General features: G+C 44.2%; 1 protein-coding gene across 11 annotated transcripts in view; it reads right to left on the bottom strand.

Annotated features, from left to right (window-relative positions):
* Positions 1-23,929, bottom strand: part of KCNIP4 (potassium voltage-gated channel interacting protein 4) — a 410,617-nt gene that overhangs the window by 93,089 nt on the left and 293,599 nt on the right. The window contains exon 1 of one of the 11 annotated variants that reach the window (XM_077301555.1): positions 15,229-16,046. The exons of 7 other annotated variants lie outside the window; for them this stretch is intronic. In XM_077301555.1, the coding sequence (XP_077157670.1) occupies positions 15,229-15,340 (112 nt within the window). In that variant the 5' untranslated portion in view covers positions 15,341-16,046. Of the gene's footprint in view, positions 1-15,162; positions 16,047-23,929 lie in introns of those variants that run through there. 3 more of the 11 variants (XM_077301557.1, XM_077301563.1, XM_077301564.1) reach the window with 3 other exon arrangements.

The following is a 23,929-nucleotide window of genomic DNA, read 5'->3' as shown; positions in this document are numbered from 1 at the left end:
CTGCATAGAATTCTTCTGCTGCAGAGTACAAACTGATGTAATCAACAAACAGCATCACACACAGCAGACTATCAGCTTTGCTGAAAGGAAGACCACAGACAGCCTTAGGAACAATCTGGATACAATAATTAAATAAGCAGAAAAAGAGAGGAGCTGTTGTTATCATAAATAGATCAGACTACATCCAGGAGGCTCAAAGACAGCTCTCAAATACCACCTTTTACAAACAACTGGACTCAGACCCCACACAGGAATACAAAAAAAGAACTACACAAAATTATCAAGGAATTAGCCCCACACATTCAGGAAAAAATCTTTTCAGACACAACAAAGAAACCGCAACCAGGTACCTTTAATCTTCTATCCAAAATCCACAAAACTGGCAACCCACGATGCCCAATTGTCTCAGGCATAAACACTATCACAATGGGGGTATTTGGCTATATGGACTCTGTTCTAAGACCCTATGCCAAAAACGCTGCTAGTTACGTTTGCGACACCACAGACTTTCTGAAGAAAATACAATCTTTGAACAACCATTCAGAGAATACTATTTTAGCCACAATGGATGTGGAATCCCTGTATATCAACATCCCACACAAAGATGGATTACAAGCCATTAGGAACTTGTCACAATACCACAGCTGACTTGAACACCAAACTGTGCCATTTTGTTCTCACCCATGACCCCTTCAGATGTGGTGACAACTTGTTCCTTCAGATCAATGGTACAGCCATGGGCACCTGCATGGCCCCTCAATGTGCCAATATCTTCATGAGAGACCCGGAGCAATGCTTCCTAAATGCTCACCCACTCCAGAGACCTGGAGCAACGCTTCCTAAATGCTCACCCACTCATACCTCTCTTATACCTGCGATTCATTGATGACATTTTTATCGTCTGGACGCATACAATGCCTTTCGCCCCACCGTCAACCTGACAAGGAACCAATCTGCTCAAGAAATACATTTTCTAGATTCTACTGTAAAAATAAACAATGGATGCCTAGAGACCACCTTATACCGAAAACCTACTGACCGACAAATGTACCCGCATGCCTCCAGCTACCATCCTAAACGTACCAAACAATCCAATGTAAACAGCCAGGCTCTACATTACAACTGCATCTAGTCCAATCCCACAGACAGAGATTCCTACCTGAAACATCTACGACAAACCTTCTTGGAACTAAAGTACCCACCCAATGAGGTCAAGAAACATTAACAAAGCCAGAAGGATACCAAAAGAAAACCTATAGTAAGACAGGCCCCAAGGAGACAATAACAGAACATCCTTAGTGGTTACAGCAGTCCCTAGCCCCCGGTCCGGGGACCGGCACTGGTCCGTAGACCAGTTGTTACCGGGTCGCAGCTCTTCCTCATCCTCCTCCCTGGCTGCTGCCTCAGGGGCTGCCCTGCCACTCTGCCGCAGCTCACCTTTGGTGCTCTCCAGCGGCCTCCCCCTCGGTGTGGCACTGTGCAGCTGCTGGCGTCCCTTGGCAAAAGACTACCCCCCCGGGCCTCAGTAAAATTGTCAAGCATTGACCAGTCCCTGGTGATAAAAAGGTTGGGGACCACTGACATATAGCTTTCAACTCAAAACAGTTCAGCGCATCATCAGTGACTTACAACCTCTACTGGATAATGACAGTTCTCTTTTCCCAGTACCGGGGGTTAAACCTTTCCTTGTGCATTGACAAACCCCCAATCTCAAACATCTCCTCATCCACAACAATGCAACATCAAATTTGAATATGGACACTGGTACTTGAGCTTGCAACAAACCCAGAAGCCAGCTTTGCTGCCACATAAATGTCAAGAAAGCAATCACTGGACCTAACAGCATCCCCTACACCATCAAGGGCTAATTCACTTGCTTATCTTCTAACACTGTGTATGCCATTAAATGCCAACAATGTCCCTCTGTTCTCTACATGGGGCAAACGGGTCAAACCTTCTGCCAAAGAATTAACGGACATAAGTCTGACATAAAAAATCACAGGACTGAAAAACCTGTAGGGGAACACTTCAGCCTTCCAGGACATTCAATAAGGGACCTCAAAGTAGCTGTTTTATTGCAAAGGAACTTCAAGAACAGACTAGAAAGGGAAATACTTGTCTAAACCACCCGTCTCTGACCTTTTGTAACCAGTGGGCACTTTTGAAATACTGACACAGAGGCTGAGCACAACCACAAAATGGCTGTGCAGGAGGAAGAGGCAACCAAAAAATTTCCACCAGGAAGTTGAGGCAATCACAAACTATCAGAGTGTGAAGTTATGCGTAACTCAGTAGCTATTCAACATCTCAAGCAGAAGCTTTCTGAACTAAATATGTAGTTGAAAAATGTTTCATTGCCTACACACAGCTCACTTAGGGTTAGACAATGAAGAGCTGTTGCCAACATAATGCCTTTGGTGTTTTTTAAAAATCTCAAAAGCCAATTAGATCTCAAATGGCTAACAAGAAGTCCTATTAGGGTCATGCCCCAGCAGGCCCCACCCATTTTCTAAAAAGCAATAGGTGGCCACCAAAGAAAATGTTGGTAGCAATCCTGGTGTTCAGGGACCCCATCTTGTGGATCTCTGGTCAATATGTACCCAATGCACTTGATTTGCATGTTGTTCAGTAGTCTTTTGGGGATATACTTGTCATATTTACCTTGTTCCAAAGACATGTATGAAGGACAGAATCAAAAGCAGCCTTTAAATCAACAAAACCAAGTGTGCCTTGAACATATTTGCTGATCAAAGAGGCCAAAGTAAAGCCATGATCTACACAAGAGCAGTCTTTTCTGAAACCTGCTTGATCATCACCTAAAACATGAGATGAGACCATCAAGCCCAATCTCCATCAATGAGGCATGTACTAAAGATCAATTTATATGTAACAATATGTTTTTTTAGGGTCTCTAATTAGTACTGGAGACAGATTAGTAAAAGCCATAGCTTGCAAACTGAGACATCCGCTGATATGGCTGCAGCTTTCCCATGATGTTCTGCCCGGTTTCTTGATGAAAGTAACTATTGCCCATAAATGTGCAGCTACATCTGTATCGCACTTTCTACTTTTGTGCATGAATCATTCCAGAAGGTGATTGGCACACATCATGTAACCTTAAGTAATCAAACCAGACAAGACAAAGTGGAAAGCTTCCAGCAGGAAAACAAAAGCCTAGAATCCAAAGATAATAAAGGATAACTTGCTGATACAACTCCTTTTGCTAACATCCAGAAAACCTCATACCAGGCAAAAGCCAGAAAAATATGAAAAAGGACGAGAGATAATCACCAAGACAGACAGACACCCCTACTCACAATAGTGCAGCTGTCCACACTGAAGAAAAGAACAAAACAATCGTAAAATACAAAAACACCCAACAAGTGTTGACATAATCTTATTTTAGAATAATTCTATAAATATTTATTAAGGTTTTGTAAACCACAGGCCATATACTTAAAAACTCAAGAATAACGAAAACCCAGTAAAATAGAAGTTTGCTACATCAACAACGCAATTTCAACATAAACTCAAAAACAACCTTAGTCTAACATTAACAGTCAGTGATTTGTTAGAGATCTTCCACAGTCTCATTTTCCTTACTTATATGTCCCTATTGCTTCAGGGTCTCCCCCCCCTCCGTTTTCTGTACATTTTGCTCCCTCTAGTGGTCGATTCAAAATCATGTTGCTGGATCGCCCACATATCTCCTGGCAGAGTTAAACTGCAGTTTTATATGCTAAACATACAGTGATGAAATATTGAATTGACCACTAGAGGGAGCAAAACACAAGCAGAGATGAAAAAAAACCTCAAAGCAATAAGGACACAATAAGGAGGAGCCCTAAGTGACATCTACTCTCCTAGCACATAGGCTGCTACAGTTACATCTCTGGTATTTATTCTGAGTTGTCACCTGGATATCAGCTCCAATCCTAGAAGGTCTCTGGGGACTACTTGGAGCTTGGCCACCATATTAGTACACCACGTCTTCGTTTTAAAAGATGCTCATGATGGCTAGTCTTGTATGATTTTGTAATGTTGGTTTATAGTGCACTACTCTGGACTCAGTCTCAGGAGTTTATCACGGTCATGTTACCCCTCCCCAATCTGCAGTCTGCCCAAGACCGGTTTTATCACCTCCTCTATAGTTTGTTAACTAGGCCATCAGAAAACCTGATACAGAAAATCCTACTTCGTCCTTACATTTTCCATAATAGAGTATACTTTACAACAAAATGTCTCATGGTACTAAGGAAAGAAAAGACTCATTGTATTATTGCCAACTAAGCTTGGTGTCTCACAAAAAGAAGGGAGCTAATGCAAATGCTCAGGATGAGGCCTCCCCCACTTTCTTTTGAACAATGAGTATTCCTTTTCAAAGAACTGTAGAGCACTTGCACTTTTCAAACCCACAAGGATTACAGCCTTGGCCTCCAATCCTGTAATGATGAATTCCATTTTGCCTGTTTGCTTCACTTCCCTGGCTTTTCAGTAAGGACACTCAACTGACAACAAACACTCAGCAATGACAGAAATTAGCTGAAATGCCATTAGGGAACTTTCTTAGGGAACAAAGGCTGCAATCTTATGCTCATTTACTGGAGACCAAGCTCTGCTGAACTCAATGGGACTTCATAGGATTGCATTGTAAGAGGATGATTGGCATGCCTGAATGGTAGGGTTGTTTCCCCTGCCTCTGGAAATACCTGGGGAATTTGAGGGTGGAGCCTGAGGAGGGCGGGGTCTTGGGAGGGGAGGAACTTCAATGCCATAGAGTCCACAGTCTTAACTCTCACAATTTCGCAGGGCCTGCAAAATGGAGCTCCTCTACCAGGCATCTGCTTGAGGCCGACAGATCCAAAAACACCCGCTTCCCCCCAAAGACACTCCCCTTCCATGACCTAAGAATCTGACCTAACCAAGGCTGTGTCAATGTTCCTGTTAAAATATTGTTCTGGTTGACATGTTATGTTATGATTGTTATACTGATTATATTTGTTACAATATTATATGTAGTTCCCCTGTGCTGTTCTATGTAAACCGTCCAGCATCGTATGGAAGGGTGGTATAAAAATATAAATGAATGAATGAATGAATGAATGAATGAATGAATGAATGAATGAATGAATGAATGAATGATCTCCAGATGAACTGAATTCTGCTGCCTGGAGATCAGTTGTGGGAGATCTCCAGTTACCACCGGGAGGTTGGCAACCCTATTGAATGATTGTAAAATTGAGCTAGGGTTGCAAGCACTGGTCTGGCAAATACCTGTAGATTTGAGGGTAGAGCCGGTAGAGGTGAGAACTTGGAGCAACTTCACCCGGAAACTGTAGTCTGCCCTAAAAGCTGCCTTTCAAAGCATCCATTCTCTCCAGGTGAACTGATCTCTTCAGTCTGGGGATCAGCTGAGATTCTGAGAGAACTTCAGGCCCTACCTGGAAGTCAGCTACCCAACATCATGCATGTTATACACCTGATACATTGCATACCTTAAATATTAATTACTGCTCTGTCCAAGGTTCCAGCTTAAATTCCCAACAGGACTGCTTTTTCGTGATCCACCAGGAATGTTTGTAAATTGTACAGTCTGATATTTGGAGCCCTAATGCTTTTAATTGATATGTGCACACTATATAATTAAATATATATATTTATTTGTGGTAGCTTGACCCTTCTGACCCGAAGAAATTGGAACATGTTTGGAGCTCATTCTATGCAGACCTACCTTTATCCCTGTCCCAGAAGCTACAACAGGTGCAGAACATAGCAGCCAGAGTTCTCATGGGATCACCTTAGAGGGCTCACATCCAGCCCATGTTCACTGGTTACCAGTTGAATCCAGGATCAGGCTTAAGGTTCTGGGACTTGAGTACCTGAGGGGCTGCCTCTCTGCCTACACCCCTCAGAGAGCATGTCAGTCAACTAATAGAATCATAGAATCATAGAGTTGGAAGGGGCCATACAGGCCATCTAGTCCAACCCCCTGCTCAACGCAGGATCAGCCCAAAGCACCCTAAAGCATCCAAGAAAAGTATGTATCCAACCTTTACTTGAAGACTGCCAGTGAGGGGGAGCTCACCATCTCCTTATTCCACTGCTGAACTACTCTGACTGTGAAAAATTTTTTCCTGATGTCTAGCCTGTATCGTTGTACTTGTAGTTTAAACCCATTACTACATGTCCTTTCCTCTGCAGCCAATGGGAACAGCATCCTGCCTTCCTCCAAATGACAACCTTTCAAATACTTAAAGAAGGCTATCATGTCCCCTCTCAACCTCCTTTTCTCCAGGCTGAACATTCCCAAATCCCTCAACCTATCTTCAAAGGGCTTGGTCCCTTGGACCAACAAACTGGTGATCCCTGGCCCCAAAGAAGCACATCTGGCCTCAATCAGAGCCCGGGCTTTTTTGTTCATGGCTCCCACTTGGTGGAATGACTTCTAGAAGAGATCAGGGCACTGCCAGAGCAAAAACAATACTCCAGGGCCTGCAAAGAGCCTCTTGTGGTGCAGAGTGTTAAGGCAGCAGACGTGCAGTCTGAAGCTCTGCCCATGAGGCTGGGAGTTCGATCCCAGCAGCCGGCTCGAGGTGGACTCTTCCATCCTTCTGAGGTCGATAAAATGAGAACCCAGCTTGCTGGGGAGTAAAATGATAATGACTGGGGAAGGCACTGGCAAACCACCCCGTATTGAGTCACCCCAAGGGTCAGACATGACCCGGTGCTTGCACAGGGGATACCTTTATCTTTACCTTTAGGGCCTGCAAAATGGAACTCTTCCACCAAGCCTTTTGTCAGGGCCAATGAGATCACCATCAACTAGATACCCAGGGGCCCCTCCTACCACCAACCCATGCACAGTAGAGACACAGAGAGACTCTTGACCCTGAAAATACTCCCAAAGAATCGACAACCACAGTTATTGCAGCTAACAGTTATAGAGATGCAGAATATGTAAAGTTAAATTGCCCATTAATGTTAGAAAAGTTACAAGTTACATATATAAGTTCATGAATGCTTGTGCCCTGTACCAACCACCACCACTAGCAGCACCTTTATTGGCATAAATAGTAAGACAAGTCAGAATACAATCAATTAGTTTTTAAGTTCATGCTGCTTAATTGCCATTGGTAACAATTTAGCCACTTTATCACTTGTATCTGGATCCTGATTGGAGAGAAGGAACTGTACCTTGTATTTATCAGAGTCGCCAAAACATTTAACTAAGAGTGAGCATTTGCTGGCAGGGGCTCCTGGGAATTGTAGTCCATGGACATCTGGAGGGCCGCAGTTTGACTACCCCTGCTCTAGAGCTTTAGCCTGGATAGTATTGTATATAGGGCAGTAAAAAAAAAAAAAAAAGAACACATGTGCTGTATGGTTTCTCTAGAACTTTGTTTACAGGGGCAGTGTCTCTGTATGTAAGGAATCTTCTGAAATCTTCCCGCCATACCGGCTGATGGGAGGATGTTAAACCTGGCAAGCATAAAAGCCCTGTGTTGTGCCTGTACCACAAATATGTACTGTACTTCCTTTTTTTCATTTTCATTGTAAACCACCCTGAGCTGCAAGGGAGGGCGGTATATAAGTATAATAAACAATTAAAACTCCAGGGTGGGAACCTCAGTAGGGGTCAATGCCACTGAGACTACAACAGCCATTTTTATCAACTCACTTGGAGAGGGGCAAAGGCCATTACAAACAAGATTGTACAATGACGAATAAGCAAGACATTAAAACGGGATTGCTGCCATTAATGTTAAATGTCAAAAGATGCCTTTTTGCAAGAATTAGAAACTCATGTCATAAAAATTGTCTCAGTTGTAATTCCAGATCTCCAGGCCCCACCAGGAGGATGGCCACTGTAAAGGAAATGACCCTTGGATATCTCATGTTCTCTTATCAACTGAAGGGCAGAGTAACTTGACAGATATTTGTTTTATTTTAAAAGAAACCTTGAAATGAAGAAAGAATTCCAGTTCTTGCTGTTATCCTGAAAGATGTTGCTAAGCAGAATATGATGTCCTAATTTATTAATTTAATTATAGAGAAAAATGTATAATCCTTATTAGACTTGTAGTCCAAAGAACTGTGTAATATAGTAATTACAGACGTGTAATACGGTAATATTTTACCATATTTTTTAATGTCCAAAAATCTTCTGTAATTACTTGAAATATGAAATATTGTACTTATTGGGCGTTTGCTGGCAGGGGCTCATGGGAATTGTATTCCATGGACATCTGGAGGACCACAGGTTGACTACCCCTGGTTTAAAGCATCCCCCAGCCTTTGGCTCTGCACTGTAGGGATGCTAGTAATCCAACTGCCAACAGCAGGAGCCTTCTTCAATGGAAGATGCTTTTCTACTACTGAAAGAATCTGTTGTAACAAAGGCAGGAACCTCCACTAAAACAATGAGAGCCAACCCCTGAGGTGTAGGTTTGGCCATACAGTGATGTTCAACTGAAAATCGCACAGTGCACCAAATAGAGATGGTCACCACCATTACCACTAATGGAAGCTCCAGTTTTGGACTAGTACTAGGAAGCATAGAGCTCTGGCTGATCTTTTCCCACAAATTAGTCAGGACCACCACTATGGAGAGGCTATGAACTTGCTCTGAGGACACAAAAAGACTTGTGCAATATAAGGAAGGAAGAAGTTCTGTACGATGGCTCAGCTGTCATGTTAACAGTCAACTACATTTCTATAGCAAGGCAATTCTGATTGCACATTGACAGTGCAATCCTTAACAGACTTACGCCCTTCCAATCTCATTGACCTCAATTGTTTTGGGTAACTATAACTCTCCTTAGGATCATACTGTAAATGGCCTACTTTTCACATCTGAACTTTTCAATTGCTTCAACTTAGCATCATAGACTCGGTTTTAGCGTCAGAGGCATCTAGGGAATTAGCAGAAGAATGATCTGAGCTATCAACATAAATTAGGAAGTGGAAAAAAATAGCAAGAAGTTGTGTTGTGTTTTGTTTTGTTTTTGTAGAGGGGGAGCTTGTAAGGCTCTGCATGAAAATCCAGCCTCTCTTTGACCGTTTACACACTGGGAACTTCACTGCCCCAGCTGCTGCGCAGGAGCAGAAATCGGGGGTGGATGAGGTGCACCAGGCCAAATGCTCCCCCGTGTGGGTGCAGGAAGAGGTAGGGCAACCTGCCATGACTAAAACTCCAGCCTACAGTCCAGCCTGAAACCTCTTGTGTATAAAAGGGCTTTAACTAGTTATTGTAATTAATCTGAATCTTTGAGAACATTCAGAAACAAGGAGGAAAATATGTTATCCTATGTATGCTCTCTGGAGCTTTCTGGATGCTGTTTCTGTTCCATAAGTCATGAAGAAGCAAGGAAAACGGGGGGAGAGATAAGAAATGTCCCTGACATTGCTGATATCCAACCAGAACAGTTTGTCACTATTACAGCTGAACAAGGTTATCTTGATATGTATAAAGGGTTTGCACTTTCTCCAAATCACAGTAGTGGCTTGGAAATGGTGGGTTTTTATATAAATAAGGATGAGTTTTATATGAAGTGTTTCTAGGGATGCCAGCCTCCCAGTGGGGCCACAGGATCCCCAGAATTACAGGTCATCTCCAGACTACGGAGATCAATTTCCCCTGAAGAACATGGGAGCTTTCGAGGGTGGACTCTATGGCACTGTAGCCCACTGAGGCCCTCGTCCTCCTCAGGTTCCACCCCCAAGCATCTAGGAGCTTGTCAACCTGGACCCAACAGCCCTATGCCCCCATCCTCTGCTGGTGTCCCTGGGGAATCTGGCAATTCTGTTTCATTTGCTTTGGGTGCACTAACTTAGGTAAACCTTTGCTTGTACCATCTGGAAGGCAGCACAGCAGAGAAGACAAATCTAAAGGACCAAGCCCTACCCTCTCCTTTGGTAAGAGATAGTCCTTGCATTGGCTTAACAGAAGCAAATGATTTAACTGGGAAAACAGTGCTGCAGATAGTGGGGTGGAGGCAACTAAGGCAGAGGCCCAGCCTTCGCAGGCTGCAACAGATACAAATACTTTACTTCAGCCATCTGTTACTAAGGGCAGTAGCGATAGGGGGAGGGAAACATGGGTAGACCACCTGCTTGCTTTCCAGATGGGGGAAAGTGACAGTCTCAGTATGGTCTTTATGATACCTGATCAAAGTGGATCTTTGTACTTGTCTGTAGCAGTAGAAAAGAGCAAGAGTCCAGGAGCAACTTAAAGTCTAACCAAATTTGTGGCAGGGGAAGAGGTTTCGGGAGTCACGGCTCACTTCTTCAGATACAGCTAGAATGGGAGTCCATCTGTCCTAGATATTGGAAAGTGGAGTGATTTCAGATGCCAAATGACATTAGCAAGTGAATGACATTAGCAGGAATTATTGGCTGTGATGTGCAGAGGGGTAGCAGGTGTTGCGCAATGAGACAGGAAACCTGGGTTTCGAATCGACAGCCCTATGCCTCCAGGGTTTCTTGTCCCATTGCCATTCACCTGCTATTGCCATTTGCCCGCTAAAGTCATTTGGCACCTGAAATGACTCCACTTTCCAATGTATAGGTTGGGTGGACTCACATTCTAGCTGTATCTGAAGAAGTGAACCACAACTCACAAAAGGACCTCCCCTGCCTCAAATTTTGTTAGTGTTCCTGGACTCTTGCTCTTTATGGAGCATACTGTGCATGTCCGCATCTCTTCCTTTCTCTCATGCGCACATACACACACCTGGATTATCTATCTCCAGGTGGTACTGGAGAGCTCCTGGGATTTCAACTGATCTCCAGGTTCATCTGGAGAAATGGGCCACTTTGGAAGGTAGACTCTATGGCAGCATATCCCATTGAAGTTCCTTCTCTCCTCAAAGCCCGCCCTCCTCAGACTCCACCCCTAAAATCTCCAGGTGTTTCTCAACCTGTAGCTAGCTGCTCTAACACACAAACATTCTGCCAGAAAGAAGTGTCCCTCACTTTGCACTTGTTTGTTAGTTAGTTAGTTAGTTAGTTAGTTAGTTAGTTATTTTAGACTGCTCTCCCAGCATGCCGGCTCAGGGCAGTGTACAGGATTAAGTAAAATACTGAGTTAAAAGAAATAAAATTAAGTTTTAAAATTAATTTGAATAAATAGTGGCAGGTTAAAAACAACAGTGATATTTCCACAGGGTGTCTATGGGTGGGTGGGACCATAAATAGGTAGGTAGATAGGTGTGAACTTTGCCCGCAGCCAAAAGCCTGGTGGAAAAGCTTGGTCTTACAGGCCCTGTGGAATTGTGCTAACTCCAGCAGGACTCTGATGGGCTTGGGAGCTCCTTCCACCAGGTAGGGGCCAGGATGGAAAATGTCCTGGCCCTGGGTGAGGCCAGACAACCTGATTTTGTTGTTCAAATAGAAATAGTTGCTCACATTTCCTTTTCCATTTCTTGTATTTAAGGACGTATCTGTCAGGGAATTAGTCATGCAGCCTACATGTGACAGTCTTCTATCTGCTCTACTTCGCTTCTTAAATTTAATAGCTGCATCTGCCATCTTGTACGGCCGTTTGATCTTTTAGCCAGGTTTATTCCGTTAAGGCTTTTTAAAAAATTTGTGTTTCTGTTCCTTGAGGACAGTCTGCCATGGTCAAAAATAATAACAGCCATAGGCAGCAATGAAAATGTGGGTCACAAGAACTGGCCACTTGACTGCTGGCTACACACACTGTTCATTTCTAGCTCATGTTGGGATCTTGAAAGTTTCCTGACCCATGTCCAGTGAGCGATTTGCACTTGCAAGCATTTGGAGAACCGAAACGAGGGCATTTTAATAAGCAGGGCAACAGTGTCATTTGAATTGAACCAACTGCATTGAAAGCATCAAAATGGGCAGGCAGAACGTGTCTCTTATATGTAGCGCACCACAGGAAGAGCAGAGAGGAAGGCACCCAGTTGGTGAACACTAGCTTATTTGTATTTTCAGCATTTTTGTGGAGAGAAAGATATGCTGCCGTGTTATTAAATAGAACCCACCCACTTGGGTCACAGGATCTCACTTGGGCCAGTCCCTCCTTCTAAGCCTAACCTACTTCACAGGGTTGTTGTGGGGAGAAAACAGAAAAGAACAGAATGATGTAAGTCACTTTGGGTCTCCACTGGGGGAAAAGGTGAAGTACAAATGCTTGGATCCTGGTAGAACAGATCCATTTTGCAGGTCCTCTGGAATTCTTTAAGATCCCAGAGGGCCTTGATCTCTTCAGGTAGAACATTCCAGGGCCAAAAAAGTCCTGACCTTGGTTGAGGCCAATTTCATCCTTTGCCATGAAAATCCCATGGGATTGCCATAAGTAAACAAACAAACAAACAAGAATAAAATAAAATGATGAGATGGGTCCATTTGGGATGGGCCCTGGTAAAATGGATAGGGGACAGAACTAAGGCTGCCCTTTGGCCATTGCTTCCTTCCCATGTAATAGCTCTGCATGCTCTGCAAATGCGACGGATGGGTAAGAGTGGGCCACAACCAATAGGGATCACTCTGAATGGTTGAGTGTCTACAGCACAATCTCAACAGTATTCTTGCTATTTGTGTAGGGCAGGGGTAGTCAAACTGTGGCCCTCCAGATGTCCATGGACTACAATTCCCAGGAGCCCCTGACAGCGTCTGCTGGCAGGGGCTCCTGGGAATTGTAGTCCATGGACATCTGGAGGGCCGCAGTTTGACTACCCCTGGTGTAGGGGATAATCTAGATGAAGACAGTAACCCTAGGTCTAGGGATTAATCCCAGGAAAGGATGGCACAGTTAAGTCATTCAAGAACTTCCATTGAAATTCTCTATTAACTCTACTGACATTCGCCATGCAATTCCTTTAGATTAATTCAAAAGCTTTATCATAGGAGTTTCAGCCATAGTTATGGATTTTTATGAATACTACTAGCAGTAAAGCCCATGGAACAAAAAATACAACAGGCTCTAGGCCACCTGTGCTCCATATCAGTATCTCCTCCCACCCAAACCTGCAAACGTAGGGGGGAGTACTGAAAGGGAACACCAACTCTGTAACATCTGATCATGAAACCTGCAGGGCTGTCATGAGGGGGTCTAATTCCTTTAAATGATCCCCACCAGCCTGGTAAGCCAGAGAGAGCATTTAAACAGAGGAGGAACCCCGCATTACAGCTGCCCATGACAGTCCCATGGCTTTCATGATCAGCTATAATGCGGCAGCATGCTCCCTTTAAATATCCCCCTCCTCTTTGCAGGCAAAGCATGTCCTGTGAAGGGGGAGGACTGCATCTTGAACATTCCAAAGCCTTCTGATGTCGGTGGAACTCTTCCTGGAGGCTTTGGAATATTCAACATGTCATCGGAAGTATGGACCCAATTTTATACATTATTATAAAAATGCTATATCCTAAGTTGAATATTGAAAATGACAACAGGCATGGTCCTTCCCACATGAACAGTTCACTTACCCAAAGCAGCGATTCTCAACCTTTCTGTTTGGCCATGGCCCTTTAAGATCTTTTCAGGTTTTAGCTTCTTGCAGTAGGTTGGCCACTTGTGCAGTGATCTAGGCTTAAAACAGCCTAAGCTAAGTGTGAACTAACGATCCTCAATGCTCCTTATCTTATAAATACCTGAGAGAGTTTTCTAGAATATTCGATCAAGATAAGCATGTGCATTCATTTTTCCCCCTTGGAATGCATGAATTCAAGCACACACAAAGGAACAGATGATTTCTTTTTCTTTCCCTTGATGAAGGCCTACCTTTCTAGCAGTTAATATCATACATGACAAAAAAGGCATTTCATTGATTCAGCTACTCACCCCCCCCCCCTTAAACCCTTTGGGCTCCCCTTCTCACATCTTCCAGTCTGTGGCCCTCTTCAAATATTCCAGGGCACGCCAGGGTGCCATACAGCTTTCATTGAGAACGGCTGACGTAAAGTACCTGTGCCTGCAACTTTGTCAGACAATTAAGCACAGAGTAATTTTTCTCCTCTAAACGTATATATGAAACATTAAAAACAAAAACAAATTGTGCTCCTGCTACAAATTCATACCCCTGGAAGTTTAAAGGCTGGGCTTTTTCTTTTTTTTAAGTGAAATGTTGCCAATTTCACTTTCTGTAGTGATTATGCAAATTCCTGAGAGTAAAAAATTATTCTTTTTTTCCTCCCACATGAAAGAGGGGAGGAGAACAGGGCGGGGAATTCACTTTAGGCATTTGTAGCATATGCTGCGCCTGTTCCACTTCTAATGAAATAAATTGGAGTCGCCTAAGAGAAAGAATGAGCGAACGGCAAAATACCCGAGAGTTCTCCAGGAGCCCGTCTGATCGCGTACCTTCCCCATGGGGCTTATGCTATTTAAAGCATAGGCAGAGCACTGTTTTAATATCCCATGGCACATATGGCTATGTTTGTATGGTTTTTCAAGACTGGCTTTTAAATAAGAAATTGTAGCAGATTATCAGATCTAATACTTTTTCGGAACTTGAATTTCTCTGCCAAAACAGATGGAAAGTTTCACCTGTTTGTCACATTCCCCAGAAAGAGCCTCAGCACAGAGAAAGCCAGCACAATGTTAAGAAGAAGAATGATTAATTTACGCAGCAAAACTATAGATTAAGAACAGAGCTCATAAATGGCTTAAAAGATTGATCCACACAGCTTAATTCCTTAACCCAGACGTTCTCCTTCCTCTGTGCGGAGAACACAGTCAAATGGAAAATTGTTCTTAGAAGTCAGTTATTCATGCAAGGAACTCCCATGAGTTATTATCATAAATATGGAATTGGGGGAAAGTACCAGTTTGATATAGCAATGATAAATATGCAGGGAGACCTTTTGCAGGTCTGAATTTTGGCTATTAGCTTTAAAAAAGGTGGGCTGTGATTGATGGAGACACATTATCTGTGGGCTTTCAAGCCTTCCTTACAACTGGCATGCTATAAAAGATAACATTGCAGTACTCTTGTGATGGAACAGTGCAAAATATAAACAGGGTTTGCAAGCCTTCCAGTTATTAACCAGGCAGTGGCTTGGCAGAAAGAAAGAAAGAAAGAAAGAAAGAAAGAAAGAAAGAAAGAAAGAAAGAAAGAAAGAAAGAAAGAAAGAAAGAAAGAAAGAAAGAAAGAAAGAAAGCCAATTTTGACACTCAAAAAAATCTTGTGTACTTACACAGCCTCTTTTAGAAGACCAGACACTCTACCTTACAAACAGCACAAACCAGAGCGACCACTTTACCTTCTGAAAAATCAATCAGTCCCAGCAAATGCAGAAGCTTCAGAGACGCACAAATAATCACAACAATACCCACTGTTTGCAGTCCCTCGGACTCCCACTCCAAAGTCAACATCCTTCCAGCAGGCAAATCATTCCCGTCAGCTGTCAAAACGCTGAAGGAAAGTGAAGAGACTTTGACAGGTATGTTGCTTTCCCCTCCCGCACACAGCCACACAAAAGTTGCCGGAGAAGTGGGATGGGCGGAGGAGACTGACTGACCACACAGGTGGGAGCAAAGTGTTAAGTGAAGCCCTTCGTCTCGTGCATCCTGATGCCTTTTCAACTTTGGCACGTCCACTCCAAGTGCCGGTGCGCACCTGCAAGCCCTTCCAAGAGCCCCGGATCCCGCGGGTTCAGAGCGGCGGAGAGGGCATCTGCTCCACGACTCGAGATTTTTCTGTGTCCGTTCAGAAAGCAGCAAAATCTCCCAGGGAAGTTGCTCTTGAGAGCATGCAGCGACTGCCACAGCCTGAACTGAGAGCTTGCAGACTCATGCTTCACGAGCCAGCCTCAGCACAGGACTGCTTTCGAGCATGCCAAATGCCAGATGAGACGTTCTATCCGATTTGTATCATCCGAACGTATTAGAGATGGGATTTTAGGAAAGGTCAGTTCTAGGAACACGGCTTCCCTTCCCCGAGCGAAGGGCCGAGGTCCGTACCCTTTAACCTACTATCGAGCACACTGCCGAGCATATGACATTAGCATCGAACGCCTCCCGAGCCGTCAGTAAAATAGTATGACAAAACAACCTCAGTCCAGAGAAGGCTACTTTACCAGCACAGGTATATTGCTCGTGTCTACTGAATAGTCACGTATGCTTCCTTTACAAAGATCTCAAACATACATTTGAGGAGCCCCTTGTTCCAGATGTCCACCAGTCTCCTTCATGCTAGGCTGGATTCCTATTTCCCGCGTGCGATTTTTTAAGAGCTGAGGCTCTGTGGTTTTATCCTCAGGGTGGAGTGAGCATTAGAAAACAACTCTCCTTCCCTAGTCATCAAGTGTCATTGCAAGGGGTGAGGACAAGGGGCTGCCTAAATGCTCCAAACTGCACCCCTTTATTTTGAATGTCCCCCGCTCCCAGCACTGTAAATAGTGTTGCCAGGTCCACCAAGGCTGGGGCACTTTCTGGGAGTAGGGAAGAACACCATTTTTTGCTGACATCACCCAAAAGCAACAGTAGTGTGTCAGGGACACTGGGGGTTGACACTGTGACATTTGGGCAAAATTCTATGGTAGAATTAGCTTCTAGCCACAGAGTATTGCCCCAAAACCACAGTGTCATCCCTGACAGCCCCTATGTGCTGATGTCACTTCTGGGTGACATCAGCATGATGTGGTGTTCTTCGTTTGGGAGGGATTTAGGGGGATTTGGGAGTCAAGGTGTATCCAGAAAGCGAGATACCCTTGTTTGGACCAGGTTATGACCTCACAGAAGACCCTCTTCTTGGCATTCAGAAAGTCATATGTTCATTCCCACGGGTTCATTACCTGACAACTCGAGTTAAAAGGATCAGATAATACATGCTGTGGAAGACCTCTACCTAAGACAATGGAGAATTAGATCCCTTGATCCAATTCATTTAAAAGTTCAGAAGGGTTTAGTGGACAGGAAGGCCCAGATTCTCTGTCATTTACTTAATAAACAGTCAATCCAAGTCATTCCAGATACAGTCTTCCATCTGTAACTACTCCGCAGAGCAGTATAGATAAAATGATAAGGAGTGGGGGGATGGGCGCTGTCTGGGATGGGGGGGGGCAACAATTGGCCCCTGACCCCGGACTGACAAGATGAGGGCCCAATTGGGAGATGTGAAGCGCCTCCCGATTGGGCCCTCTGCTTGCCAGTCTGGGGCCAGGGGCCCAATCAGCAGCTGCATGCAGAATGGCTGCTGATTGGCCCCTAGCCCAAGGACTGACCAGTTAGAAGGAAGCGCCTCCCAACACGCCCTCCCCACGGGGGCCACATTTGCCTCATGGTGGCCATTCCTCTGCTGTCCGCCGAGAGACAAGAATGGCCCAGAGGCCCAAGTAACCTGGCCCGAGAGTAGGGGGGAGAGGCCTCACAGCTGTCCAGAAACGGCTCCTTCCCCAGCTGCGACACCAGGAAGGTAGGCCGAGAGGGGCGGACCTTTGGGGTATGGAGGCCCAAGCCCCGGCCTCCAGTGCAAGCAGAGGGCTGGGGGGGAGCACTCTTCCCTGTTGCCCGGGCAGCGTGGCTGCCAGCTCCAAGAGCCGCCGGCCACGCTGCCCGCCCACCGGGGACAGACTCCGGCTGAGGAGGGTGGGAAAATCCCTTCCCTGATGCCCAGCCAGCACAGCTGCCGGCTCCAAGAGCCACCGGCCATGTTGCCCGGCTGATGGGGAAAGGCTCAGGCCGGGAAGAGGGGGAAATCCCTTCCCTGACGCCCGGGCAGCACGGCCGCGGGCTCCAAGAGCCAGCGACTGTGCTGCCTGGGCACTGGGGAAAGGATCTGGCTGGGGGGGGGGAATCCCTTCCCTGATGCCCTGGCAGTGCGGCCGCTGGCTCCAGGAGCCAGCGACCATGCTGACAGGGCTCCGGGGAAAGCTTGAGGCCTAGGGGAAGGGAACCCTCCAGCTCCCCCCCACACCCCTCCCAACTCATGGACCCTTCCCCCCTCCTTCTACCCCCTCCTTCCCCCTATGCCCCGTCCCCTTCCATGGCACCTTCCTTCCTTCCTTTCTTCCTTCCTTCCTCCCTCCATGGGGTGGCCCTCCTGCACCCACCCACTACCTGCTAACCGCCACTGTATTTTTCTTACAGCAGGCTCAACTTCTAGTAGGGAATAATGGACCCCTCAACATTTCAGTATTTCAAGTGCTAGTCCTTCCTCCACTCAGCAGTTATGGTGGGGAGATTTCAGAATTCCTTACATACAGAGACATTGCCCATGTAAACTAGGTTCTATAGAAACCATGCAGCATGTCTTTTTTTACTGCCCCATATACAATGCCATTCGGGCTAAAGTTCTAGACTCACTCCTAGTTAAATGTATTGGCTACTCTGATAAATGCAAGGTACAGTTCCTTCTTTCCAATCAGGATCCAGATACAATTGTTAAAATAGCTAAATTCTTACAAATGGCAATTACGCTGTGTGTCCTTAAGAACCAATTGACTGTATTCTGATTTGTCTTATTTTTTATGCCAATAAAGGTTGTTTTTGTGTGTGTGTGAAGTGCTAGTCCTTAGATGGGTGGAATGAGGGGTCAAGGAGACACTATGTTCCAAAATAGATATATTATTTTAATTCCATTAACACTAGACTTCTCTACCAGGTGTGTGTCTGTGTGACATAGACTCTTACCAGGTTGGGGGTTCTCCCCAGAGAAACCTTGTATAGTAAACATTAATCCCAGTTGAGACTAGCTGAAAATAGAACTTGGATATATTTGCATATCAAGGGCTGTTACACTATTACCCATCTACAAATGGAGGACCAGAAGGACTTGCAGAGGGCATCTCATTTCCCTCTCTCCATTTTTCTTTTCCTTCAATAATTCTCACCGGTTTCTGCTGCCTTCTCTCCTTCCTACCCACCAGCCAACTTTTATCCACCTGCCATGTCTTCAGCTTTCCCTTCTTCTCTTTCCCTGGCAGCCTAACTCCAGGAAAATTCATTCCCAGTCACCCAGTGCACACTCTTCCCCATATCTCCCTTCCTATACTAATCCTACTCCTCTCCTCCTGGCAGCCTGCATATCCGCACCTTCACCTGCTTCCTTCACTCCTTCTCACCCACCAACCAATGTACAACCTTGTGAGGTAAGTTTGGCTGAGAATGTGTAACCAGATTAACGATACCCAATGAGCTTCCAAAGCAAAATGGTAACTCAGACCTGGGCTTGCCAGATCATAGTGTGAATCTCTAACCACACTATTGCATGGTATTTTTGTTAGGTGGCAGTTGTTGAATAGTACCAAGCAGCCAGCTAGGTGAGTTATGCAAGTCATGGGGTAGCAAGTCTTCTGGAGTTTGCTCCTAGGCTGAGACTAATGAGCTCTGGGAAAGACCCTGCCCCCTTTCCACCCCATCTTTCTTTGAGGGAAACCAAACCTTTAATGCAAGGAAAACTGTTGTGGTTGCTTAGCTACAGCCCTTAAGGTTTTTGTTTTTTAAAGCTACAAGCAGTCCTTTTATCATTTTCATTTTTTAAGCCCCCCAATTGCTAGATTATGGTATTCTCTGATTTGACTAGGTTGTGAATTCAATGTATTTATTGTAATCATTCTTTACTGAAATACTTTGCCCACATGGCAAAATTCAGCTGCACTTAATTGCTAAAGAGTTAGAGATTATCCAGTGATATGTGGACGTGGCTCATATTGTACCAGCACTAACTCTTTCATTGTATATTCTCAACTGATCCACTTCAGTTGAATTTGGGTCCTTGGCTCACTGATCATTTATGGTGTCAGTTCTCAGCTTTCTTGTTTCTGGTATGTCAGCTTTACATGTGAAGCCAATAGGAACTCAACATATTGCCAAGGTTGAGCATACTACCATGAATTTGCAAAACGGTAATATTAAAAGTTTTCCTAAGTGACAGAAGGCCATGTGAAAACCACAAGTGACTGGCATGGGAAGGTACTCCAACACAAGCTATTATGTTTCCAAAAATAATTTAGTCTCCTGAAAACTGGATGGGGAAATTAGTTGATTCTAGGCGACAAACAAGAGGAGTAACAAACAAGATCTCCACCTATGTATACCAGAGTGGACCCATTAGAAAACATGGACAGTGGTCAAATTTGAAATTAAATAAAAGGATCTTAATTAAAAAATAAATTTTAAAAACCTAACACACTTGCATATGATTTAAACTAACATAAACACATCAGAGGAAAATAAAGAGCTGAGATGGTGTGATGGGGGTATAATGATTTGGGTCAAAGAAAGATTAATAGTTAACTTCTAAAATGTGAAAAAGTCCAAAGAAAGATAGCAAGAGATCCTGCATGTGTGTTAGGTGCATAGCCTGCTTATGTACCCTATTTGATGTCTGCAAGTTAAGGCCAGGTAGCTAACCCCTAAAACAAAGGAGTTAGTGTTCACCAAGGTGAGGTGAAGAAATAGAGACCCGGTAATACTTCTGCAAGTTCTGCAAGTTCGGCAAGGCTGTATACTGTCACCTTACCTATTTAACTTGTATGCGGAGCACATCATGAGAAAGGCGGGATTAGAGGAGTCACAAATTGGGATCAAGATTGCAGGGAGAAATATCAACAACCTCAGATATGCAGATGATACCACTCTAATGGCAGAAAGTGAAGAGGAACTAAAGAGCCTGTTGATGTGGGTGAAGGAAGAGAGTGCAAAAGTTGGCTTGAAACTCAACATCAAGAAAACAAAGATCATGGCATCCGGCCCTCTCAATTCCTGGCAAATAGATGGGGAAGAAATGGAGATAGTGACAGATTTTATTTTCCTGGGCTCCAAGATCACTGCAGATGGAGACTGCAGCAAAGAAATTAAAAGACGCTTGCTCCTGGGGAGGAAAGCTATGGCAAATCTAGACAGCATCCTAAAAAGCAGAGACATCACCCTGCCAACAAAAGTGCATTTAGTCAAGGCTATGGTCTTCCCAGTTGCAATGTATGGCTGCGAAAGTTGGACCATAAGGAAGGCCTAGCGTCAAAGAATTGAGGCTTTTGAACTCTGGTGCTGGAGAAGACTCTTGCAAGTCCCTTGGACTGCAAGGCGAACAAACCGGTCAGTCCTAGAGGAGATCAGCCCTGACTGCTCTTTAGAAGGCCAGATCCTGAAGATGAAACTCAAATACTTTGGCTACCTCATGAGAAGGAAGGACTCCCTGGAGAAGAGCCTAATGCTGGGAGCGATCGAGGGCAAAAGAAGAAGAGGACGACAGAGAATGAGGTGGATGGATGGAGTCACTGAGGCAGTAGGTGCAAATGTAAATGAACTCCGGGGAATGGTAGAGGACAGGAAGGCCTGGAAGATCATTGTCCATGGGGTTGCGATGGGTCGGACACGACTTTGCACATAACAACAACAACAATACTTCTGCAATTGTTGAGACAGAAGCCCTTGATTGAGCTACCAGTTGCTCCCAGGTCAGGGAGGACAGCGATTATTGCTTCAGGATTGACCCTAGTGGGTTCCCCAAGTGAAGATAAAAGAGTGACTTGTAAGGATGTCCAGGTATTTGACTCCCTGGTAACTGAGGAGGAGAGCTGGCTGAGGTAGGTGTGAGAAACATATTTCAAGCTATCAAGGAAAAAAACAAACTTCTAGATGTCATTATCCCATCAATAAGTTTTATTATCATAGGGTGAGGGAAAGGTCAGGAGAAGGGGCCCTTCATGAAAAACATATTTTTCTACATACTCCAGAATCCCCATGGATGGTTGTGGCTTCCAGCTAGACAATGTACATTTTGTTTGCGGCCTGAGTGACAACATGGCTTGGTCAGCTTTCGGGGGTGAAACTGGCATGACTTGGAACATATCTGGCCAAGCATTGCTTTGCTACCGAGATGAAGGCAACATGCCCAAAGGGTGGTTTGCAAGCAAACTCCCCCTTTGCCCATGGAGCGGTCCAGGTCCTAACAATTCTATAGCATTCCCCCCTGCAAAGCACACTCCCAAAAATGAGAAATAGATGATGGTTCACAAAATTCTGAAGTATATAATTAGTTGCCCATAATTCTACCGTCTCCTCTCCATGGGGAGCTGTCAGTTTACCAGCCATAAACAACTCTCTGAAAAGAACACAAAAGAAATAACCTGAACACAAGGGAACCCGATCTTGCAACTTTTGGCTTTCATTTCCATATAAATATTTATCCTTTTTTTCAGAGCTGCTTTTTCAAACAACTTCATCTAAGCTATGAGCTAAGGATCAGAGTCTTAGTAATATTGGACAGAGTTTTTCATATCCATGTATACTGCTTAATGCAAGGAGGAATTCTCATTTGGCAGCAGAATTGAACACTACGGGGACCCAAAGGTTGTATCCTGGGCCTCTTCATCCCATCAGGATCCAACCCAAATGCTTTTGGGAAGCAAATCTCATGACTTTCCCAGGTCCAGGAGCCACTGAGGAGATTAGCCCCCACCCAGGCATTGCCTCTCAACAACCTGCTTAGCAAAAATAACAGATCATATAGTCCTCTGATAATTTTTATGCCACTATCTGCATACATTTTAAATACATTTTCTGCTTTACTGATAACTATAATTTTTGCTCAGGATATAAATATGCATGCCCCATCTTCTTATCACAAGATCCTCTTGGTGTAGAGGGTGAATCTTGATTGCTCTCTCATTCTCTCTCTTATGCTTCTGTTCTTAATAATATAGCATAACCAATATGTCCCAAAATATAAAATTGGCATGGGAATCATTTTGGTCATTTGAAGCTAATTATTTCCAAACAGAATGGTGGATTGATTCAGCTATAGATCCAAGAGTCAAATAAGGTGTCAAAAAGAAGACATTCTTTATCCTCGAGTGGTAATTTCCCAGGCAACCAAACCATCCATATTATCCTAAGAGCCACATTATCCCATACTAGATAGAGATATCTTTATATGTATGTAGCAAGAGGAAATTTCTCATTACTCTTCCCTCAACAGGACGTGCTTTCAAATTGGTTTGCCCACATAGGACAGAAAGTCATTTCATTCTTATAAATTAGGTTTCAATCGCATCATCAGCATTAATAATTTCCTTTTTTCAGTAAGGATTGCTGAAAGTATGAATCAGTAATGTTGTATGAACAGAAAACACTCCTGGGGAGAGGGAATGCAGCTCTCTCCAATGAATCATTTTATTTTGGACTCAAGTACAAGAAGAAGAGCTGGCTTTTTGTGCTCCATTTTTTACTATCCAAAAGAGTCTCAAAGCAGCTTACAATTGTCTACACTTTCTCTAGCCACAACAGACACCTGTGAAGTATGTGAGGATGAGAGAGCTCTGAGAGAACTGGGGATGGCCCAAGGTCACCCAGCTGACTCCATGTAGGGGAAGGAGTGGGGAATCAAACTTGGTTCCTCAAATTACAGGCCACTACTAACCACTACTCCAAGCTGGCTCTCAAAAAAGAAGCCAGTTCCTAATGGCCGTGAAGACTGAAGTCAAGGTTGGACTTTGACTTGGTGACTTTTGAGGAGAACAGGTGGGGGTCTGAATCTGGGCATTATCACCCAGCTGTGGCCAAAGGTAGGCTTTGTGGCCTCAAGATGTGACAAAGATAAATAGCGTCCTCCAGATTTCTTGTTTGGTTCATACAGGGCCCTTGGCATTACTGTCAGCATTCAGGCCGAAGTCTTAGGAGGACAGAAAAGAAAGGGAACCTTTCTAAGGCAATATGTTTGTAATATATACAATGAGTAAATACAATTTCTTTTACATCTTTTATATACCAGAAGGAACAACCATAACGGCTTCTGGATCAATTCCATTTTCATTGGCTTCATCAGTGGTTGAAACCTCCAATCCTTATATTACCTTTGTTAATATTTTAGTATCAATCAGCCATAGGCTCTCTAGGGTACTGCGGGGAATGCTAGTCAACGACCACTCCCAAAGGTCATTGCATATATTACAAACATATTGCCTTAGAAAGGTTCCCTTTCTTTTCTGTTGATTGTTCATTGTAAACCTTTCTTTTTTT

Source organism: Paroedura picta, chromosome 10 (genome assembly GCF_049243985.1).
Source record: "Paroedura picta isolate Pp20150507F chromosome 10, Ppicta_v3.0, whole genome shotgun sequence".
Taxonomy (NCBI): domain Eukaryota; kingdom Metazoa; phylum Chordata; class Lepidosauria; order Squamata; family Gekkonidae; genus Paroedura; species Paroedura picta.
Note: the sequence above shows the minus strand (reverse complement) of the source record. Positions and strands in the feature narration are given on the sequence as shown.